Genomic DNA, 21,664 nt, shown 5'->3' on the forward strand with positions numbered 1-21,664 from the left:
TCTCTCGTGCTCGCTTCTGCTCTCTGCATCTCTCGCTCCCGTTCGCTTTCGCTCTCGCTTGCTCCGTGTCTGTCTCTCTTGCTCGCTCGCTCGCCTCAATCTCACCACCTCTAAGAGTCGTTGGGCCCCGAAGTGGATTCCTTGCCTCCCGCAGAAGCGGCTGCCGCAGCCGCCGCCGCCGCCGCTGCAGCTGCCGCCGCCGCCGCCCGGGCCGCGCTCACCCCGGAGTCGTGAAGGATGAGGTCCGGGGACTCAGAGCGGGGCGTCTCCAGGTTGCTCGCGTCCGTGTCACTGTCGCTGCCCTTTTTGCCCCCGCCGCCCCCGTTGTGTGTTTTAATGTGTTTGCTCAGGTGATCGCTGCGCATGAACCGCTTGTTGCACACTGGGCAGGCGAAGCGCTTCTCGCCCGTGTGAGTCCGCAGGTGCCGCTGCAGCTCGTCCGAGCGCGTGAACCTCTTGCCGCAGAAGAGCCAGTTGCAGACGAAGGGCCGCTCGCCCGTGTGCCAGCGCAGGTGCGCCTTCAGGTGCGACGTCTTGCCGTACACCTTGCCGCAGCCGGGGATGTGGCAGCTGTGCAAGCCCTTCCGTCGCAGGCTCGCTCCGGCGGGCCCCAGCCGCTCCGCCTCCTGGCAGTTGGGGCAATCGCAGGTGGCCCGGCCCGAGTAACGACGGGCAGAGCGCGCCGAGCTCCCCCCGGCGGCGGCGGCCGCGGCGCCTGTGATCATGGCGCTGGCGGCGGCCGCCACGGCGGCGCTGGAGTCCGTGTAGGAAGGCAGCACCGGCTTGAAGCCCTCCTGGGTCAGCAGGTGCTGGCTGGTAGACAGCAGGTGCGAGGCGGCGGCAGCCGAGGAGCCGAGGCCGGTGGAGCTGAAGGCCGAGTGCGTGAGGGAACTGAAGTCGGGGTTGTAAGTGCCCAGCTGCGAGTGCAGCGAGGCCTGGGGGGCGCCCGAGTGCAGCGAGCTCTGGAGCCCCCCCGCCGGGTTCTGCACCTCCAGCCACGAGCCCGGGTTGGTGTGCACGTCCCACCACGAGGAGGCCGCCCCGTTGGTCACCTCGCCGGCCGCCAGAGTGGAGTGGAAGCCGGACTTATACCAGGACTCGTAGGGGTGCGCCATGCCCACGCGTGGGTACAAGCTGTCAGCCGCCGAAGTGTGCACCTTGGAAATGAAGGCCGACTGGCCTCCGGCTTCCTGGGGGGACACTCCGGCCGCTGCTGCCGCCGCCGCCGCCGAGTTAGAAAAGAGGCCTCCGTAGTCGCTGCTGAAGGCGGACGACGTGGGCGAAGTGGAAGCCAAGCAGAAAGCGCTGTTGGCGGCACCCGAGCCGCCAGCCAGTCCGCTGGAGCCTCGGCTGCTGGTGGCCACCGCGAAGCCCGAGAGGCTGGAACCTAGGTTACAGCTGGAAGTGGAGCGCTTCCAGGGGTGGAAACCCCCCTTGGCGAAGGCGCTGGACTCCGGCAGCGTCGTCAGGGGGCTGGTGTTGCCGATCTTGTTGCAGGTCGCGGCCAGCATGGCCAAGGGGGTCGTTCCAAATCTTGGCTCTTCCTAGATGGGGTGGGGTAGGGGAGTATAGAGCGGGATAGAGGGAGGAGAAGGGGAGGAGGAGAAGGTGGGGGAAGGGAGAGGGCGGGAGGAGGTGGGGGGAAAGACACAAAAGTGCACCCGTGAGCAGCCTCATCACCCCCGTACTAGACAGTCAAAGAGGGGGAGCGGCCCCCCCTTTTCACACCTCCTCCCACCCCCCTCCCATAACACTCCACTTGGCTTCCGCACACCCCCTTTGCACACACAGAGGGCAGCCAGCGCACCATGCTAGGGCCGAGTGAATCAAAACGAATGCTCTCTGAGATCCAAAAAGTTGCTCTTCTTTAGGAAGGTTAACAAATAAAAGATGCATCATATATCCAGCGACACTCGCAGCAGCAACTCCTACCCAAAAACGGGACGCGGGTTTGCTTCACTTTTTAGACTGTCGTGTGCAGAACCAGACCCCTTTTTATAGAATCTACCCAAATCGCCTTTCAGGGACAGAGGAAGAAGGTAAACATAGCAATAATAAATAGGAGGGATGGGAAACCGTATGATAAACAGCGGCACAGAGACCAAATCGAATGCTAATCCCTGAATTAGCTATTTCCTCCCAAATTTTCCTAGAATTTTGATCTCTATTTTAAAGTGTTTATTTTTCCCATTTACAAAAAAAACAAAAACAAAAACAAACAAACAAAAACCAAAAAACAACCCGATTCTGAATGCAACAATAATCCGAGGTGAAACAACATACGACGACGGATTCCAAAGTCACGGAGAGATTGGGTAAACCGGGATAAAAGCACAAACGTAAACACTTGTTTACGCGACTAAACAGACTTCAATACAAATAAAGCTCTTTCTGGAAATCCTACAGAAGCATAATTGCAACATTGCCCAAAGTGGGGGAAGGGAACGAGGGGGAGGGGAGAATAAGGCACGAGAAAGAACGAAACCTCCCCCCTCTTTTCTTTAAAACCAAATCAAAGGGAGCTTGCACACAAATTGTTTTATTGCAAAGGCGTTTCCAGAGCTCCCCAAACTTGAACGGAATCTGCTCTGAAAATGCAGCAAGAGTCTTTAAAGAACCAGAAACTGCTTTATAGCAGCAACAGTTTCTCAAGCGAAAACCTTCCCCGAGAAGCCATAACAAAAAAAAATAAAGCCACTCAAAATGTGCAAAACATATTTGCGCCTCGGACTTACCCCAAGTATAGACGTAGCCATAGCACGTCCCTTGGCTGAGTTCTGGGGCCGTATGGGGGGCTCTGCCAGTCGCGGCGGAGAGGAGGAGAGTTTCCTCAATTCCCTCCTTCTCTCCCCGCTTTACACCGCTTACACTAAGTATACTCCTGGCTCCTGTGGGCAAAACTCAGCCTAAGTGTGGGGAGCGCCTGCTTTGAAGTACCGCTGGCTAGGACTCTCACCCAATGAGGGCGCAGAGAGAGCAGACAGGAGCTGCCCCGTAGCCAATCAGACACTCGGAGGTGCCAGAACCAGGGCTCCGGGCGCGTGCCAGTCAAAGGCAGGGGGGGGGGGGGACGCAGTGCTTTGGACTGAAGAAATTATACTGCAATTAAAATTTTAAAAACACACACAACAACAACCTAGGTTTAAATAACGCTAAGATTGTTCACAAAACAATAAAACCCAAGAAATGCAAAGTTACATGTGACTTCACTCATCACTTGTGGGGAAATGGGAGGGGGACGCAAAAGGGGGGGGGGAGAGGAGGCACCAACCAGGGCAGAAGAAGAGAAGGAAAATAAGAAAATGTCAGTTCAATTTTCATTTCCTGACTTTTATCAATCTATATGATCATTTAATTACTTCACATCTCTCTCTCCCCTACCCACTCACTTTATATGCAGTCTATATTGCTATATATGCATGTATTTATCAAATCACTTGTTATTACTCCTATATCTAATTCTGTACTCTCAGTTATCTTGGAAGGAGATGTACTAGACAGCGAATCAGAACAGAAAAGACAGAATCTTATAAGAGTCTTCAGTCCTCTCCACAGACGTCCAATGAAAATATCCTATATCCTAACTCAAGGGGGACCCTCAGCATTATTTACCCAAAAGCTTAAAATGTCTCCCTAATTGACACTTTAGTCTATCAGGCCGTTATCTTAGTTCCCAAGACCCACTTCGACTTAAAAATACCACCCTATAAAAAAGCTACACCAAGGCTTTGGGAAAGTTTCAGCACTTTATATACCAAACAGTTATCAAATTTGATCAGACAGTAGGAGGTACTGATTATTCTCCAGGTTTCATTTTGGAGAGATGGGAGAGAAGGAGATATGAGAAAGTATCTCTAAAGATACTTTGTCGTCATTTATTTCTATTTATGAAAACGACTTCCAAAATCTATGTGAAAATTGTTTTCTTCCCTCTCCCTCCCCTCCTATTCTTCTCCATTTTGTCTGGAGTAAAGTTTTTGTTGTTTACTTGTTTGAATGTTTCAGCGGGTTAGGATTTCCGCGTTTGAGTGCAGGCTGGCGTCTGGTTTTCTTGCCACAACTCTCCATCCCAACATTTGAAGCCTTCTAAGTGATGGCGGAGAGGCTGCTTGCTCTCATCTCACACCGCAGCAGCGTATGGGCGCCGCTGCTAGCCTCCTCTTCCCCGACCCTTGGCTGTGACCTGTCTGCACTTTGTACTCTGCTCTCCCCGGCCAACCTCAGACACTTTACCTGCTCTATGCGTTTACTGAAAGAGATAAAAGTTCAAGTTGTGGGTTCTAGGTGCATTGCAAACTAGTTTCTATTCTTTGTAATTTTCAGAAGCTTCTCATGTCCCCACATTACTGTCACCCCAGTAGTGGGCGGGTGGATAGATTTGCACATTTAGGAATTGGAGTTGGATATAGTTGCTTCTTTGGGGACATTTACAAATGCTGATATCATTATGTTTCATCCTTTTGGTGTCGCTCCCTTTCTTGTTCTTCAGGGCAGCAGCTGCCCACGATTTTTGAACTAGATATGTGAATACATGCATTCAAGTCACACAGGGAACTAGTTTAAATTTCATTCTTTCTCTCCCAACTCTTCAATCTAAGTCACCTTCAAGTTTCCAACCACCAAACCCAAAACCTGAGGTACAAAAAATGTATGGGGGGTGGGGGGGGGAGAGAAGAACAGGAAGGAAGAGACAGAGAGGGAGAAAATTCGTGCCCCCAGTGTTCTTTTGCCGTTGCTGAATTCCTTAGTTATAAGTGCGACCATCATAATATTATGCTTTGCCTTGAGATTTATCCAATCTCTTAGCCAGTGGGCAAGAATATCCCTGAAGGTCTCTTAATATTCAATAAACTACTTTGGCAAGGAGTGGTTTTTAAGGGTAAGAAAGGATAAAGGAAAATCATATTCAATTTCAAAACGCCCTCCTAAATGGGAAGGGGGAAAAAAGAGACAGAGACAGAAAGACAGAGAGACAGAGACAGAAAGACAGAGAGACAGAGCGAGGGGGGAGGGAAGGAGAAAGAAGGGAAGAAGAGAAAGGGAGAGGGAGAGAGAGGGAGGGGGAGAGAGAGAGGGAGGGAGGGGGAGAGAGGGAGAGAGAGAGAGGAGAGAGAGAGAGAGAGAGAGAGAGAGAGAGAGAGAGAGAGAGAGAGAGAGAGAGAGAGAGAGAGAGAGCTTTGACAGTAGCCTGCTTACCCAAGGGAGCTGTGGTGATAATCGGGTTGAGGCGTTTGAAGAGCTCCCTCGGGGGTGGGGGTGGAGGGAGCCCAGAAGCCTGGACAAGTCAGAGAGCCCGGCAGGGGCACCGGGGAGTCATTCCCCAACAGGTGACTCTTTCCCATAGAGGGAGGACTGGCACTTCTGTTTATTTAGAGGCTCCGCGTTGATTTACTAATAGAGGTGATTGTTAAGTGGCAGCGAGGCGTTTCAGACCCACCCCGGAGCAGCCCAGGGAGGAGAAATGGCGAAGGTTCCCCCCCCCATCCACCCACTTCCCCCCCTCCTCTCTCCTTAAGGAAACCTGACAAAGTAATAAATATGACGATCCAAAAAGCCACTTAGCGCCGGTGACATTTTAAAGTCAACCATTTAAAACAGTTCACGCCAGCACCTCATACTCTTGGCTCTCTTCGTTCCTTTCCTTCCCTTTTCTCCTCCCCCTCCCCCCTTTCCCGTTTCATGTTTTCAAACGTATTTCCAGCTGTCAGCATCTATCTATATGGGCACATAGTTATTTCTAGAGATACCCACGTCCTGATCACAATAAAAGTTAGAAATCTCCTAACCGAAAAAAGACAGCTCTCCATGTTCCATATACTGGTACCATTTAAGCGGAGTGGGAGTGTGGAGGGTTTAGTAGGAAATCTTTAGGGGGAGGTCCAGCTTTTTTTTCCCCTTTTCCTCTGACAGATTTTTTCATACTCTAAAAATCTAGTTTTTAAACAAAGATCAATGTGTTATGCTAAAGTGTTGAGCTGACTGTTAAAACATTTGGGGAAATAATGACAATGTAACAAAGGCCTGGTTTGGAGTGAATCATCACCCTTTTAAAAGTTAAAGCAATTTTCAGGAGAATAGCTTTCAGCAAACGCTTTACATTATTCAAAACGGCCAAATAATGCTCTATTATAGCGCCTGAATGCTGCCAGTCAGCCCATAAGTGCAATTTGTGCAAAGGCTCGGTGCCTTATCTCCACTTCTTTATAAAGAGGTGAATATAAAACAATTTCTTCCAAACCCAGACAGAGAGCACGAAAATTGCTTCCCTTTCTGCAATCAGGGCAATTTAACTGGAGTGCAATTAGCACTATTAAATGTCGATTCTGCATAAACAAATCTGACTAAGAAGCGAAAGTGGGGTGAGAACCTCATATACACTGAAACTGATTTTTTAAAATTATGTATCCGGGTCCTTTACAATTGATCCGTGACGTTTTCTCCTTGGAATATATTTACATTGTAAATACACTATCGTGAAATATACTTTTTTTTTTTTTTATTTGTTAAAAAGAAACACCCAACAACTCAATAAGAATCCTAATAAAGGAGAATGGGGTAATTAAAGGGAGCAGTTCACTTCCTTTGAACAAAAATTGTTTCCCCCATCTCTTGCCTTTCCATTGAGCTTTGATCTGAGCCAGTGCTAAAGTTGCTGTGTTTAGAAGGAAAGGCTGAGGAACAATTCCTTCATTAGAGCTGATTGGAAGGATCCGGGGTTCGTGCGCCACGGATGAAATGATTCTCCCTTGCGTTCTAGGAAGCAAGGTTCTGAGAGAGAAGCGCCAAATAGATTCTAAATAAATCGATATAATAGCTGGTTAAATGTAAGGTGGCAGCACAATTTCCTAGAAACCTCAGAAAGGCGCAGACTTTACCCACGGATGTTACAGGGATGTGATGGGATGAAATAGAATGGGACAGAATTGGGTGGGGATGGGGGGGGGGGGGAGTAAGAGGATCAAGGAAGGAAAGAGGGAGGAGGAAGGTACAGACCTTTTCCAGTTCAGCTGCAGTCAGATCTTCTGCCACATGGAATGGGTGTGCGGGGGAGACCTGCAAAAAGCACCTTTCTGACAACTCATCGCACCCTGCCATATTTTTTTAAGCTACCGTGGCTCCCTTTCTCAGTCCTTCTTCCAGTTTTGCTTTTCATTTACATTCCCTATGCTCCAACAATGATTTTCGGGTCAACAAGATGTAGGAGTTGGGGAGATAAATGAAATAACTTTAATTAAGAAAGGACTTTCCTTCTATATTTATCAAAGACCGGTTGTGGAAAAGGGAGCAAGGAGATGTTAAAATACAGACCTTGGTGCCTGTTGAGTCCAGAGAATTCTCCTCTTCTTCCAACTCCTCCTCCCTCCCCAGTAGAATGTTTCATTTGCGGGCAAAGATGTAGTCACGCTTTTGATTAAAAGAGACTCTTTATAGTTAATAACAATACTAGTACTAATAAAAAGAGAGGGGGGGAGTTAGCACTGCGATCAAATGAATCAAAGAAATTAATTGAAAAAATTATGGAACTCTCCCACAATTTCCAAGGGGCTTTTAGTTCATATTTGTTACATAACGTCCTCTTGCTGCCCCCACCGCTGCTAATGAAAGGAACGGGGAGGATCAATTGACGAATGGAATTTAATCTTTCCTCGGTCTTGAAGGTGCCACCACTATTTAAAAGTAACAGGGAGATGCAGGTTTCCCTACATCTGTGAAGAGGAGGAGGCTGCTAAAGGAATTGAAAAGCCTTAGTCTATTAAGTCCTTTCCAAAGGTTTGCCTACATAACTAATTTTCCACCTCGAAATGTATTTGGACTATCCGTATGTTTTAAGCCTTCCTGGTTCTGTTGATCTGAGCCAAAAACACATGAACAATTAAGGGAAAGACTCTGGTGTGTCAAAGGAAGGAAGGTGACTGTAGACTGTATGATGATTTTAATTACTGCAATTATTGGAAGATTATTCAACAAGCATCATAGATTTGTTTACTGCATTAGGAGGAAACTATGGGGAGCGTTTTGCTGAGAATTTTACCCTCTTTTATTACAATCTCCACTAACATGTTCTAGTAAGGTATAAAAGAGTTATAACAGGTATAGACCGAAGCAGGTTTGAAACTCAAATCAATGGGAGAATTCATTTTTAGGCCCCCTCTACTAAAGTGGATACATTTTCAAGTAGGGAGTTGCATAATTAAACTCCACTGGAACTATCTTTAGAGAGACTGAAGCTTCCTTTTCATAGAAATCGTGCGAGATTGTGAAAGAAAGCTCTGATGACTTTAGCAATTAGCGAGCATTTCCAAGCGAGAGCCCCTGCTTGTTAGTTTTCCGCTTTCTTCACGTGTAAGCTAACATCCCGAAGGCATCATAAATGGAGGCTTTCGTAACTTCTCTTCTTCCCCCCTCCCTCTTCCTCTGGGTCCTTGGAAGAGCCATTGAAGTTAATCGTGAAAGGAAGTATGTTGGCCCCTACTCCAAACCTAAGGGGAAAAAGACAGACTTTTTTTTTTTTCTCTTAACCTTTGATTTCTCCCCCTGCGCGTTACTCCAGAGACTGCCCTGCCTTTTTTTTTTTTTTTTTTTTAATAATCAAAACCCTTGGCAAGATTTGATGGTAAATGTGTGGGTTTATGATTAAGGAAATTCGAACTTGATACAGATATAGTCATGAGTCTATATGGTAACAAGGTGATTGACATGGCCAAGTGCTTTTCGGTCCACAATGACCAATAAATCTTAGCACAGGTTTTGCTCATTAATGAATTACTGATTTGGAAGAGAGGGGAAAAATACTGTGAATCTCCCCACCGCAAGCTACCCCACTAGTCACCTCCCTCCTGTCTCCTCCCCTCCCCCCTTCCCGAACGGGTGCGAGGACTGGGAAGGGAAAAGAGAAGGGGTGCCTCTCATTGTGCTCCTTATAATTATTGGATCTCGAGCTTAAGGTGAATTTCTGCTCAGATCATGAACCATTTCACGTTCAAATGCAAGCTTGCAGTACTTTGCTAGTGGCAATTAGGAGCCTATTACAAGCCATTAGATTGATCAATGTACCTTAAACAATGTGAATGATTTATGCGGCCAAGAAGAAAAAAAAAAGAAGGGGGAATAAGGAGGGGGGGCAGAATAGAGGGGAGGAGTAAGAGACCTCCAAACCCTTTACATCCACTGAACTACTCCGGAGGCCAACCTGGCCTGGAGACTATTTATTTTTCTTGAACAACAAAAGCGATTTATTTAGAAAACTTAACACGCCAAAACCCGCAGGCTTCGGTTGTGTAGTAGGTGTGGGAGATCCCAAGCCTTTTTGCCTTTTTCCTTCTCACTTTCCTTGCTAATAGTTCCTTTTAGAAAGACCAAGACCAAAGGGAGAGACTGAGGAACAAGAAAGGACAAACATTTTCAACACACCTTATACCTGAAGAGAGGAAACAAAGAGTCCTGAGGATTTTGGAGTCCTAAAGCTGTCCTACACCCCAGCTCTCTCCCCACACACCCCCATCTGTACTGCATCTGAAAAAGAAGATGGGGAGGGGAGTGAGTGTGGGCAGCCGGTGCTGGGACTTACATATTTGTTTAACGAAGTGCTAGGGAAGCTTTGCTGCCTTTTAATTACCACAGGAATACAAAAACCATTAGTCCTTGAAGTTTCAGACAGGGCTTGAGGAGCTGCGACCCAGCTCCTGACGTGCCAGATGACTTGGGGGATGGGAAGGGAGGGGAATCCGACCCACATAACTTCTCGCTATGGCTAAGTATTTCAGCTAATCTATATAGCGAAAGAAAAATTACAACAGAACTGAAGCGATCAAAGGAAGCCAAATTCATACCCCCCCTCCCCTTCACCCCCATCGCCTCCTCCCACCCTGAGGCCGTGAATCTGTTTGCAGTTGTCTCCTCTTCAATAGACTCACATTGATCTTCTCACGACAAGGAAATTCCTTCCAGTTTTTCAAGAGCCTGCAAGGAGAGGACAGACACACTTCACACTTGCCAGAGAAATAGAGAATTCCCATTGGTTCTTCCCATTCTCTCTCTCCTCTTCCTCCCCCCTTCTGAAAGGAAAAGGGGTGGACGGATTGGAGGTGTGGGGGTGGGGAGGGATTGAAGAATATTCTCAGCTCAACCCCAGACATATTCTTCCCTTTCATTCTTTTTTTCCACATTCCCCCTCCAATTCCTCTGCCTGTCTTCTTTTCTTCTGCTTCCTTTTTTCTCTTTCCATCACCTTTTTCTTTCTCCCTCCTCTTTCTTCTTCCTATCTTTGGTTTCCTCCTTTCTCCCTTTTCTTACTCCTCTTTTTTTCATCCGGACTTGAAGCTATCTAACCTTGGCTCTCGCAACCCTTCCTTCTTTCCTTTTCCTTCCTTCATTTAAGTGCCGGAGCATGCGCTGTGTGGTTCCCAGTGGCCCAACGGGCGGGAAAGGGCTTCGTCTTGGCTTGTTACTTACAAGACTAATCCTTTTGTTTGTGTCCAAATTTAGAGTAGAAAGCATTCTGTACCAAAAATTACTGGAAAGGCAAAGAGGAAATAGAAATAATCTACGATACTTATCTTTACAGCCTTGCTGATACTGCCCAGTTCTGGTTCTATCCTCTCCAGCCTCCCTTCCTCTTCTCTGTAGAGGCTACTCAAACTCCCTTGCCTAGAATGAATGAATCCCCTTACTTCTCATGTCTGCCTGCTGAAATTCTTCCCTACATTCAAGTCTCAATTTAGATGTAACCTCCCCTAAGAACTTTTTCTTATCTTTCTCTCATATAAAACTGATCTTTCATGCCTTAAATTTCTCACATAATATTCTGCACACTTTATTACATTTTCACTTGTATTATAGTTATTGTTTACAAGTCACCTCCAGCATAAATTATATTTTACAGCTCCTTGAGGGGATAAACCATATTGTTTGCCATCCCTAAAACTAGGATGACCAAATTGGTCTGAAGTTAGCAAAGCTTTTACCAGGGATATCAACATCATCCTTCCTGAAAGAAGACAGCTTTGTGATGGCACAACCTGGGGCCACTCACCTTTCTTGTTACTGTGGTTCCCAGGAATAAGAGTGAAGTCCTCTTCCCAAGGTTTATAGAACATCGTGTCCAGTGATCCTAGTAACTTGTCTACTTTGCACCCCCCCCCCCGAATTTCTTGCTATAAGATATATTGCCTTTACTATCCTCTAAAGTCTTATTTCTTCATTTACCTGATTTCAGAGAGCAGGTTACCACAGAATTTTAGAATTGGGAAGAAACTCAGAGACCATCAAGTACACCTACATCTGAAAATCCCTCTACAACTTAACCTACAAATGTTATTTGGCCCCTACTTGGACCAGATCTGTAACAAACTATTTTTGCATTTATGTCGAGCACAAACCAAGATCAAAAGGCTATCTCTATTGGGGAGGATTTGTTGGGATGGAAGTGAGAATATCAAGGATAAAGAGGGAGTTAATCTGGGCTGTTCCAAATAGGTAGAAGATTGAGGATATTTGATAAGTTTCTAGTTTAATTAATCACTCTTAATTGTTTAATTAATTATCATTTAATTAATTACTCAACTAATTATCACTAAATAAGCACTGAGCTCTGCTGCTGAAAACCTGTTTTCAGCACTATACAAATTTAGGATCCCTAGAGCAAAGTCTCAGTTGACCTGAGCTACTTAGAGCTTTGGCTGAAAGATCTTCAGTGAGGAGAAACCCACAATTTCCAGAGACAGTCTAGTTTTTAACATCTCTAATTATTAGAAGATTTTTCCTTCCTCAAGCCTAACTCCAACCCACTGCTTCTAGTTCTATCTTCTGAGGCCAAGTTGAACAAGTTTAAACAAATGGACCTAAAGATAGTCCTTCAAATACTTGAAAATAGTTGTTTCCATCATTTCCTAGCTATGTAACTACTGAAATTTAAGTATTAGTTAACTATTACTGTATGACTCTACAAATTACTTTTAACTTGATGAATTCAGTTTCTGCATCCATAAAATAATTCAATGTCCTACTATAGGAAGATCCTGGATTTTTGAGTCACGGTAAAACATACCAGGTTTCCAACTTAGGCAATTAGCTCCTTCCCAAATTGTTTTTGCCAGTAGCTATCTCATGCCATTCCCACTGATTATACTGCTCTCTTCAATGGAAGAATACTGAATTTGAAGGTAAAAAAAAAAAAAAAGAAAAAAGAAAACACACAGATTACTGTTTGAGTCTTCCACTTATCATCTGTATAACTTTTAAAACTCATTTATTCTCACTGGGCCTCCATTACCTCATCTGGACTGGACTACATGATTACCTTCTATCTCTAGAACAGAAAAAGATCCACTTCCTTTCCACCTCTAAACTTTTGGACTTGTCTATGACCATATCTTCTCTCCACAAACACATACAATCCTAACAATTTTCTGAACTTTCGTCTGTTTTAGTCTCATAGCTCAGTATAGCCAAATAAAGTATAAGCCCCTTGAAGGCAGGAACTATTTCATTTTTTACTTTGTTTTCCACAATGATTGGCATGGACAAAGAGTGGAGCTTAATTGAAAGAATGGCTCTATCTTGCTTTAAGGGATTGGGTTAGAAGTTTGTTTTGTTTTGAGGGTCTTTATATGAGTTTAAATAGGCGAATAAAGAAAGTCCCTTTTAAGACTTTCCCAATGAACCTGATGTCTTACAGACTTAAGCCCAATCTTGTGGAGTCTTATTTTTCTGGACTCTTCCAGTAATATATCAGAGATGAAATGATATCAGAGATATATATGATATAGATTTCATCTCCGATATGAGATTCTCAATATTCTTGTCCTTCTCACTCCTATTCCACCTCATTTTCCTGGAATAGAGTGAGGTTAGTAAAACCCAATAAAGTCTTACACACTAGCACCTGGATGCAAGTAATGAGGCCAAGATGGACACTGTCTGTCACTATTCCCTTGAGGGAGAGCCTAATGAAGAAGGAAGGTTTCAGATGAGAGCTTGCCAGACATCAGATTCTGCTCCTCCTTAGAAAACCTTTAACTATCTGTACACAAAAAACTGTGCATTCACAAATATGTACACATGTCTGCACATACATGTTAATTCATATACTCTAAGGGATAAATGGAGAGACAGAGAGAAAGAGGGAGGGGGGGAGAGATCGAGAGAGAAAGAGAGAAAGAGAGAGAAAGAGAGAGAGAGAGAGAGAGAGAGAGGCAGCAGCTACAGAGATACACTCTTGTATAGAAAAGAGAGCTCACCTTATTCTCACAAAGAACTGCTCACTAATCCAGGGTGCAAACATTCAAGCCTTCCAACACACATTCATCTCCCACTCCCATTCCAGATAGTTATTAGTACCTTAAAGGGTGGAGTAAGCCCAGACTCTCTCCGTGGAGCTTTTCTAGTTCCCTCGGAAGGCCTGCCTGAGGTAAAGCAGAGCGACAATCCCAGACAATTCCTTCAGAAATCCGCACAACTGCCTCCCTGCCGGTGTCTCTGGCCCCCTCCCTCCTTGTCTCCCTCCATCTCTCCTTCCGTGTCACTTACAGCATCTGCTGCTGCTGCTGCTGAGTTGTCAAGCCCCCAGTGCTCTTCTTTTCCGCGAAGGCTGCTGCCACGGACTCCTCGGTTACATCTGGCATGCATTGCCCTTTAATTGTCAATCCCATTATTGTGATCAAGTGAACTTTTACTAATCTCCACATTTATTGTTTAGGTAAATAGATGCTGCGTTTAATCAATACGCAGGGCCACACCAATAGCAGCGCCAAGTAACTTAAGTCAACTGTAAAGAGTTCAATGTGTGTATAATTACAGAGGACGGGGCATATTCACTTCGACTGAATTCCTTCTTTTTTCATTGCAAAAAGAGAACCGGGGGTTGGGGCGGGAGTGAAATCTCCATTCTCTAAGGGAGTCAAGGACCGACCAGTCCTCCAGGGAGAGTAGATGGACTTTGCGGTCTCAACCCGGCTTGCCCAGCCAAAGACTCTTGCAGACAGGCAGCAAACGGCACAGGGACTGCGTGAAGGCTGGCCCTGGAAAAGACCAGCTGGGTGATTAGAAGATCAGCCTTCGAACCCCTTCCCTCCCTCCCACCTCCCTGACTCTGCATGTCGTTTCAGCTTGGCCCCAGCCTGCTCCTCCCTCCTCCTTCCTCCCAGTCTATTGGGGGAGGTGGGACCAACGTGGGTTTCAATTCAGGGCTAGCCCCTAGGGAAGGATCGGGGGTCACAGGTTCCAATCGTGGCGGTTCTGTCCTTTTGGGAGGTGTGAGGAGTCAGACAATGTCGATCAGACGCGGGTTCAAAAATATTTACATTCAGACGACTCTTTCTACACGGTTTCTTTTTTATAACTCTCCCCAAACTCCACAGTGGGGTCCCCTTCTGGGTGTGTGGGGCGGTCAGTTTTTTGCACGGGTTTCTCAGGGGCGTTTGCGTTCTCTCCTCCCCTTCTTTTATTGCTTTCCAATCCTAATCCTAATACTATTGGACATTTGCAAAAGGGGATTGCGATGAGGCCCAGAAGGGAGAAGAGTGGTCTCCAGAGAAGTAGGCGGCCCCACTCAAGAGTAAGAGGGAGAATTAGATGGCGTTGCCTTTTTTAGCAAATCCCCTAACTAAGTGGTCTTTGGTTTGGGGACCACAGTTTCCCGCGGGGAAACGCTTAAAACAGGATTTCCCATTCAGCTCCCAGATAACTTGTATTCCATCCAGCTCTGGCACAACCAGGGAGAAGTTCAGAAACCAGGGCATCTCTGGTTTGTGAACTTTTCAATTCAATATCCTCCAGCTCACACACTCTCTCTCTCTCTCTCTCTCTCTCTCTCTCTCTCTCTCTCTCTCTCTCTCTCTCTCTCTCTCTCTCTTTCTCTCTCTCTCTCTCTGTGTGTTTCTCTCTCTCTGTCTCTGTCTCTCTTTCTCTCACACACACATACACACAAACACATTGTGTGGGCATATATATGTTCATATATGTATGTGTATATATGTATGCATGCATGCATTAGGTATGTTTACGTATATGTGCACACATCCTTTTCCCCTTCCTGTCACCTTCCCACTCCCTCTATCTGCCCAGGGTACTTCTCAAGCTCCAGCCCCCTTTTTCCCTTCTCAGAACTGTCCTATGTAAACAGACAATAACAAGATTGTAAATCCCACACCCCTGTGGTTAACCCAGACCGCTTTCAATCATCAGGATTCTAAAGTAAGCTCCCTTTTCAAGTTTAGGGTGTCAGCTCAACCTCTGTACTAAATTAGGTATTGAACTTGAATCAAGGCCCATGGTGTTAGATAGGGACTAGATAGTTTTCTTTCTTTTTTTCCTTTTGGCAATTAAGGTGCAGCAGTTTTCATATAAACTCTCTCTGTTTCTGTCTCTATCTCTCTCCTTCCCTTTTCCCTCCCTCCCTCTCTCTGTCTCTCTCTATCTGTAATTGTCTCTCTCTCTCCCCCAGAATAACATTTTTTAGACTAGGGAAATGAAACACAAATGTCTGTGAAATTTCAAAAACTCACTTCTCTCTACCCTTTAACCCCAGGCTTCCTATTCTTCTTACTCAATATTCAAACCATTTAAGTTCTCAATATTGTATCTCCAGGGTTCAGATGAACAAATTTGCTGGTCCTTTTTCTATTCTAGAGGGCTAACTAAACATGATCCATCTGCTGTGTGAAAGGTTGTCATTTTTTGTTCTGAAAATACTTCCAAAATAAAGCCAGAACAGAAAGGCAAAATTTCTTCCACTGTGCCATTCTCCTGCTCTTGGAAGGGTCTCTTTCGAAAAGCCAGACAATACATCATTGAATAGTTCCAGCTGTATCACTTCCTCCTACAATGCCTCATCTATAGGAAACTAAAAGCAAGACCAAAAACCCAGGCCCAGACTGCTTTAAGATAGGAAATCTGAGGTAGGAGTAGTGAATTTTGATTGGTTGAGAATGAATCAAAGCTCTGGTACTTATTAGAATTCTAAAAAGTTTCATGATAAAATTATCAATCCAATTTACAGCCTCAATAATTTGATTATCCTTATGCCTGCTCCTTTCCTTGAAAGCCATGTTGAATCTTTTTCCTTTCTGTCTTTTCTATCTTTTAATTGAGGCAAATAGTGATAAGCAAACCTCTGGCAAGATGAACTTAAATGCTAGGTATTTACAAAGTAACCATAAAAAACTTCTCTGTTCTCAACATCCTCAATAAGATTGGAGGGCAATAGGTAGTAGGAAAATAATAAAGTAGAAATAGAAATGGTATTTTACTTAGATTGTGAATATTAGCAAATAATTTCTACATGTAAATATACCTCCTTTCTGATCACAATTGAGAACTTAGATAGGTGGCCATGGACAAATCAATGATCTCAGGTTCCTCATCTGCAAATTGTTAATATAATGTATATAATGCTTGCTTTCTGGAGCAGCTCATATAAACTAATACTTGTGAGTTTTCTTCCTGTTAGACTCCATTGGGAGCTTTCTTGTAAAGATACTGGAGTTGTTTGCCATTTTCTTCGATGAACATTTAACAGATGAAGAACTGAGGCAAATAGGGTTAAATGATTGCCCAGGATCACACAGCTAGTAGCTGAGGCTGGACTTGAACTCAGGAAGACAGACTTTAGCTACTGCACACCCAATTGCTTTGTAAAAATTAAAGTTGATATATAAATGTCAATTATTAATATTACTTCTAACAAGCAGTTAATCAAGACACTCCCCCCCCCCAAGAATATGGAAATGCTCAAGGGGGAAAATTAGTCCCAGTGTTTTATTTCTCCTTTCTCTCTTTCTCCCTCTTCTTGCTACTGCTCTCCCTTTTCCCCTGCCTCATAAGTAGAACTAGATAAAGAGAAAACATCTCTTTAGAGTAGTTACTTTAAAATACCAGTCAAATTAACAACTTGGTAGTTTGATATGTGATATCTGGCTTTTGTTACAGTAGTTTTGAAACCACAGTTGCCCTAGCAACTGAATACATTTTTCTTTAAAAATTTTTTAGCTGTCTGGAGGGGAAAAAAAACTTCTTGCCAGAATTCTCCCATAATAGCCTCCATTAACTGCAGTGACTTCTATTGGTGAGACCAGCACTGATGTCTCCTGCTGTCACCAGTCACTCACAGATCTAGCAGATGTTTTGTTTGATAAGGCCAATTTGAGCTTTATAAAACATTTATTTTTTCACCTCCAAGGAGCAAATACCAGTAAGGATGGGATTTAGCCCTGATCGCCGGATATCAGACAAGGGGCTCACCCTGCTAGCAGTGCTTGTGATTGAGAAGAAAAGCTAAAACAAATCTAAAGGGTCCTGTTCATAAGAAGGGGGAGATGTGGGTGGTGGAGAGGTTGGGGAGTTAGATCTTTTCCCAGAAGATTCTCAGGCATTTGGGGGAGGGGGAGTGAGTTAAACATCTAGACAAGCCGATAGCTTAATATGGAATCTTCCTGGGAAGCCCCTGATAAATCTACAAAAGAGGGAAGTGAGAAGTCTCCAAGATAAAGGCAATGCTTAGAACCAAGGTAGTGAAAACTCCATTCACATTTTAGAAAAAAAAAAAAAAAAGTAGTACAGGTATGTAAAGGTAGGGGAAGGGAAAGCTGGGATGTCCAGAAGCAGAAACTTCATAAGAGAAGGATGTAAATGAAAACTTCAGAATATCACTTGTATCCCTTGGGGAATTAGGAATGATGTCCAATAGTTTCAGAAGACAATAAATGGGGAGCAGAACTATGTTACTAGTAGCTTATCACACAAACACTAGGATCTTTCTTTTTCTTATTGATTAAAGAAACAAAAAAAAATGCATCGTTTCTCTCAAATAAAAGTAAGGAATGGTTTAAGGAGCTGAAGCAAGTCAGGTTTTCCAACTAAATCAGATAGGAAAAAAAGTAACAGTATAAGATAGCTTTTCAATTATACTTCCTTACCCAAGTTTTATTTTATAAGTATCTCATTATGCCATAATGCTATTGTTTTCCTATGGGCCATTTATTTGAGAAGTCTGCTGAAAATAATATAATTTGGGGTGCCAAGCCCTACTTTGCAATATAATGGAATAATAATAAAAAAAATTCTGGGATTATGGTAAGACCCCTTGAAGTCTCCTTTTAAATTCCTATCTGTAAAAGCTAAAAGTAAGAAAAAAGTATTCTATTTCTCAATCTATTATAAGGAATTCACTTGTTTAGCAGAAATCTATCCTAAATACTTAGAATTTTTAATGAAGTGGGAGAAGGAAGAAACTTTTATGTTTAGGGGAAAAAATGCAAACTACTCTTAAGAGATAGGGATTTCACCAGCTTTTTTTTTTTTTCAACAAAAACAGGATATGGGAATAATACATAGACACAATATTGTTTTATGGCAATCATTTAACTCCTAGGGTCACTAAAAAAAAGACTTTCAAGGACTATCAGTATTCCTCTAAAAACCAGCTGTGAAAGCAACAAACAAGAACTCACATCTTTCCATTTGGCCCCTACCACAAAAGATCAGGGATAAAACTAAGAATCTAAAAGGAAAAAAAAAGAGAGCCACAATCATTCCAATGCTCCTCATTCTCAAAGAATTAGCCTTTGAAAGGTACCCATTCTTTGTTTCCAATACTGGGCTCTTGACTATTCTGGGGCAAACTATAGTCTAGTTGAGTGACAGATGAGTCAGCTGTAAGTTCTGACCATAATCATTAGACAGATAGAAAGATGAATAGATGGCTAGGCAGGTAGGTAGGTAGGGACTAGAGCTGTGATCTCATGATTTCACTGTCACAGGGCACTGCTTAATGAGGAAACTCTCTTGACCAATATAGGTTGCCATCTTTGCAACTCATGGTTTTAGAATTTTCTAGGCAATTAAGAGGTTATTGATAGATATGTACACAAGCACATACATAATTATGTACATGCATGATATATATGTATGTGTTCATACATGCATCTCATATCACATATATACTATGTGATACTGATGAGGTTCAGCTCCCCTCGATTCCCTGTCAGGGAGCCATACTATGTTGACTTTGGAGCTAGAATTGCAAGTGGGGTGGTGCAGAAGTTAGACTGGTGTGGAAGTTCTCAGAAGCCAGGGTGTCTAGAACCTGAGCTCCTGAGTAGGAAGAGGGATTGAACCTGGGCTGGGACCCATATTGCTATAGTCCATTGTGCCTGTGGATCACAACTCCATATGGAGTCACATAACTGAATGTAGGGGTCGAAAAATTATGATTTATTATCAATAATGTTTGATTTGCATATCTATTTTACATACCTGTATAACTAGGGTCATGAAAAAATTTCTCTAGTAAATAGGAATCACAAGTGGAAAAAATTCAAGAAACTCTGCTTTATGGGAATAGAGCTAAACTATGAATCTAATTCCCTTCCTATCTACCTACCCCTCACCGAGATGCAGGAAAAGGAGAGGCTTTATATCTCCCATGTGTCAGGAGTAGTATAGCTGTATGTCTATTATTATGCCTTCTAGGAGTTACAGAAGGAAGAGCAAAGGGAAGGGAAAGGGAAAGAATAAGCATCTTTATAGCATTTGCTATATGCTAAGCACTGTGCTGAGCACTTTTATAAATATTACCTGATTTTATCATTATAATAACTCTTTGAGGTAGATGCTATCATTATCTCCAACTTACAGCTAGGAAAACAGGAATATGTACTTGCCGCATGGTAGAACCCCTGATGTCCTTTTTTTCTTGAGCTAGCTTCAAGCTGTGCCACAAGGCACAGAATCCGCTGAATAGGTGGTTCAGCTCGTATTCCATGGCCTTTGTATCTCTGAATTTAGGATCCTAACTGCAAAAGATTATTCTCCCTTGAATCTATAATTGACTCTTTCTCTTTGGCTCAGGGTTAGACTCACTAGAGACACCTGCAATGACAACTTGACTCCATTGCAAGACTTGCACTTCTGCGTTTTGAGTGTATATGGATTGTAATGGAGCTGGAGAGTACATCGTACCTAACTTTTTATAGAGTGATCCTCTCTCAAGAGCTGAGTTCTTCCTCCATAGGTATCTCTTTTCTTTGCTGCCAAGGACCGCTCCAAAGCCCTTCTACCTTGACTATGATCAGAGTTAGAAAATTAGCTTTTTGTTTTTGTACAAACAGAACCAATGCAGACAAGATTAGAAGGGAAGCAATAAATTGGGAAAATATTTTTACAGTCAAAGGTTCTGATAAAGGCCTCATTTCCAAAATATATAGAGAATTGACTCTAATTTATAAGAAATCAAGCCATTCTACAATTGATAAATGGTCAAAGGATATGTACAGACAATTCTCAGACGAAGAAATTGAAACTATTTATAGACATATGAAAAGATGCTCCAAGTCATTATTAATCAGAGAAATGCAAATTAAAACAACCTGAGATACCACTACACACCTGTCAGATTGGCTAGAATGACAGGGAAAGATAATGCGGAATGTTAGAGGAGATGTGGGAAAACGGACACTGATACATTGTTGGTGGAATTGTGAATACATCCAGCCATTCTGGAGAGCAATTTGGAACTATGCTCAAAAAGTTATCAAACTGTGCATACCCTTTGATCCAGCAGTGTTTCTACTAGGCTTATACCCCAAAGAGATAGTAAAGAAGGGAAAGGGACCTGTATGTGCCAAAATGTTTGTGGCAGGTCTCTTTGTGGTGGCCAGAAACTGGAAACTGAGTAGATGCCCATCAATTGGAGAATGGCTGAATAAGTTGTGGTATATGAATATTATGGAATATTATTGTTCTGTAAGAAATGACCAACAGAATGATTTCAGAAAGGCCTGGAGAGACTTACATGAACTGATACTAAGTGAAACGAGCAGGGTCAGAGATCATTATATACTTCAACAACAATACTATATGATGATCAATTCTGATGGACCTGGCCATCCTCAGCAATGAGATAAACCAAATCAGTTCCAATGGAGCAGTAATGAACTGAACCAGCTACACCCAGTGAAAGAACTCTGGGAGATGACTAAGAACCATTACAATAAATTCCCAATCTCTATATTTTTGCACACCTGCATTTTGGATTTCCTTCACAGGCTAATTGTACAATATTTCAGAGTCTGATTCTTTTTGTACAGCAAAATGACAGTTTGGTCATGTATACTTATTGTGTATCTAATTTATACTTTAATATATTTAACATCTACAGGTCATCTGCCATCTAGGGGAGGGGGTGGGGGGAAATAGGGGAAAAATTGGAACAAAAGGTTTGGCAATTGTCAATGCTGTAAAATTACCCATACATATAACTTGTAAATAAAAAGCTATTTAAAAAAATCTATTACGCTAAAAAAAAAAAAGTTAGCTTTTTAAAAGGCCCATCTAGTGTCTGGCTGAACTCTGGTCAGTCAGTGGAAGGCTATTCCTCTAATTGTATCAAGGAAGAACTTTTTTTACACTTCAGGAAAGGGTAATAGTATGGGCACATTTTTTCCTGAATTTAATACATTAACACCTTATTGTTTATCAACAAGGCTGTGAAGAGACTTTGAAATATCACTTTGAATCACTGTGAATCACTTTGAAATATCCTGACCAACTCTCTCCGATACCGCAATTTAATCAGCATAGAGAGGATTCTCAGGGAAGAACTTTATGCACCAATGCAGATTGTTACCTCCTATACAACTTACCATCATGAAGCTGGGAGCACTGATGA

General features: G+C 43.4%; 1 protein-coding gene across 2 annotated transcripts; it reads right to left on the minus strand.

Moving 5' to 3' along the window:
• Nucleotides 1–19: 19 nt before the first annotated feature.
• On the minus strand, nt 20–7,835 carry SP9 (Sp9 transcription factor). Of its 2 annotated transcripts, none has more exons than XM_051991082.1 (2): nt 7,309–7,835; nt 20–1,544 (listed from the first exon to the last, which is right to left on the minus strand). In XM_051991082.1, exon 2 carries the CDS (start codon nt 1,509–1,511, stop codon nt 111–113), a length of 1,401 nt encoding a protein of 466 aa, XP_051847042.1. In that variant the 5' UTR covers nt 1,512–1,544; nt 7,309–7,835; the 3' UTR covers nt 20–110. The 2 variants fall into 2 exon arrangements, with proteins under 2 accessions (XP_051847042.1, XP_051847041.1); XM_051991081.1 differs by lacking the exon at nt 7,309–7,835 and adding an exon at nt 2,736–3,405.
• Nucleotides 7,836–21,664: the final 13,829 nt, after the last annotated feature.

The sequence above is a fragment of the Antechinus flavipes genome, chromosome 3 (assembly GCF_016432865.1).
Source record: "Antechinus flavipes isolate AdamAnt ecotype Samford, QLD, Australia chromosome 3, AdamAnt_v2, whole genome shotgun sequence".
NCBI classification, from domain to species: Eukaryota; Metazoa; Chordata; class Mammalia; order Dasyuromorphia; family Dasyuridae; genus Antechinus; species Antechinus flavipes.

Coding starts and splice junctions, on each gene's coding strand:
- SP9 (XM_051991081.1), bottom strand. CDS start 2,756: ATGGCTACGTCTATACTTGGG. Junction 1,545..2,735: donor TGGCTACGTCTATACTTGGG/GTAAGTCCGAGG, acceptor CACCCCATCTAG/GAAGAGCCAAGATTTGGAAC.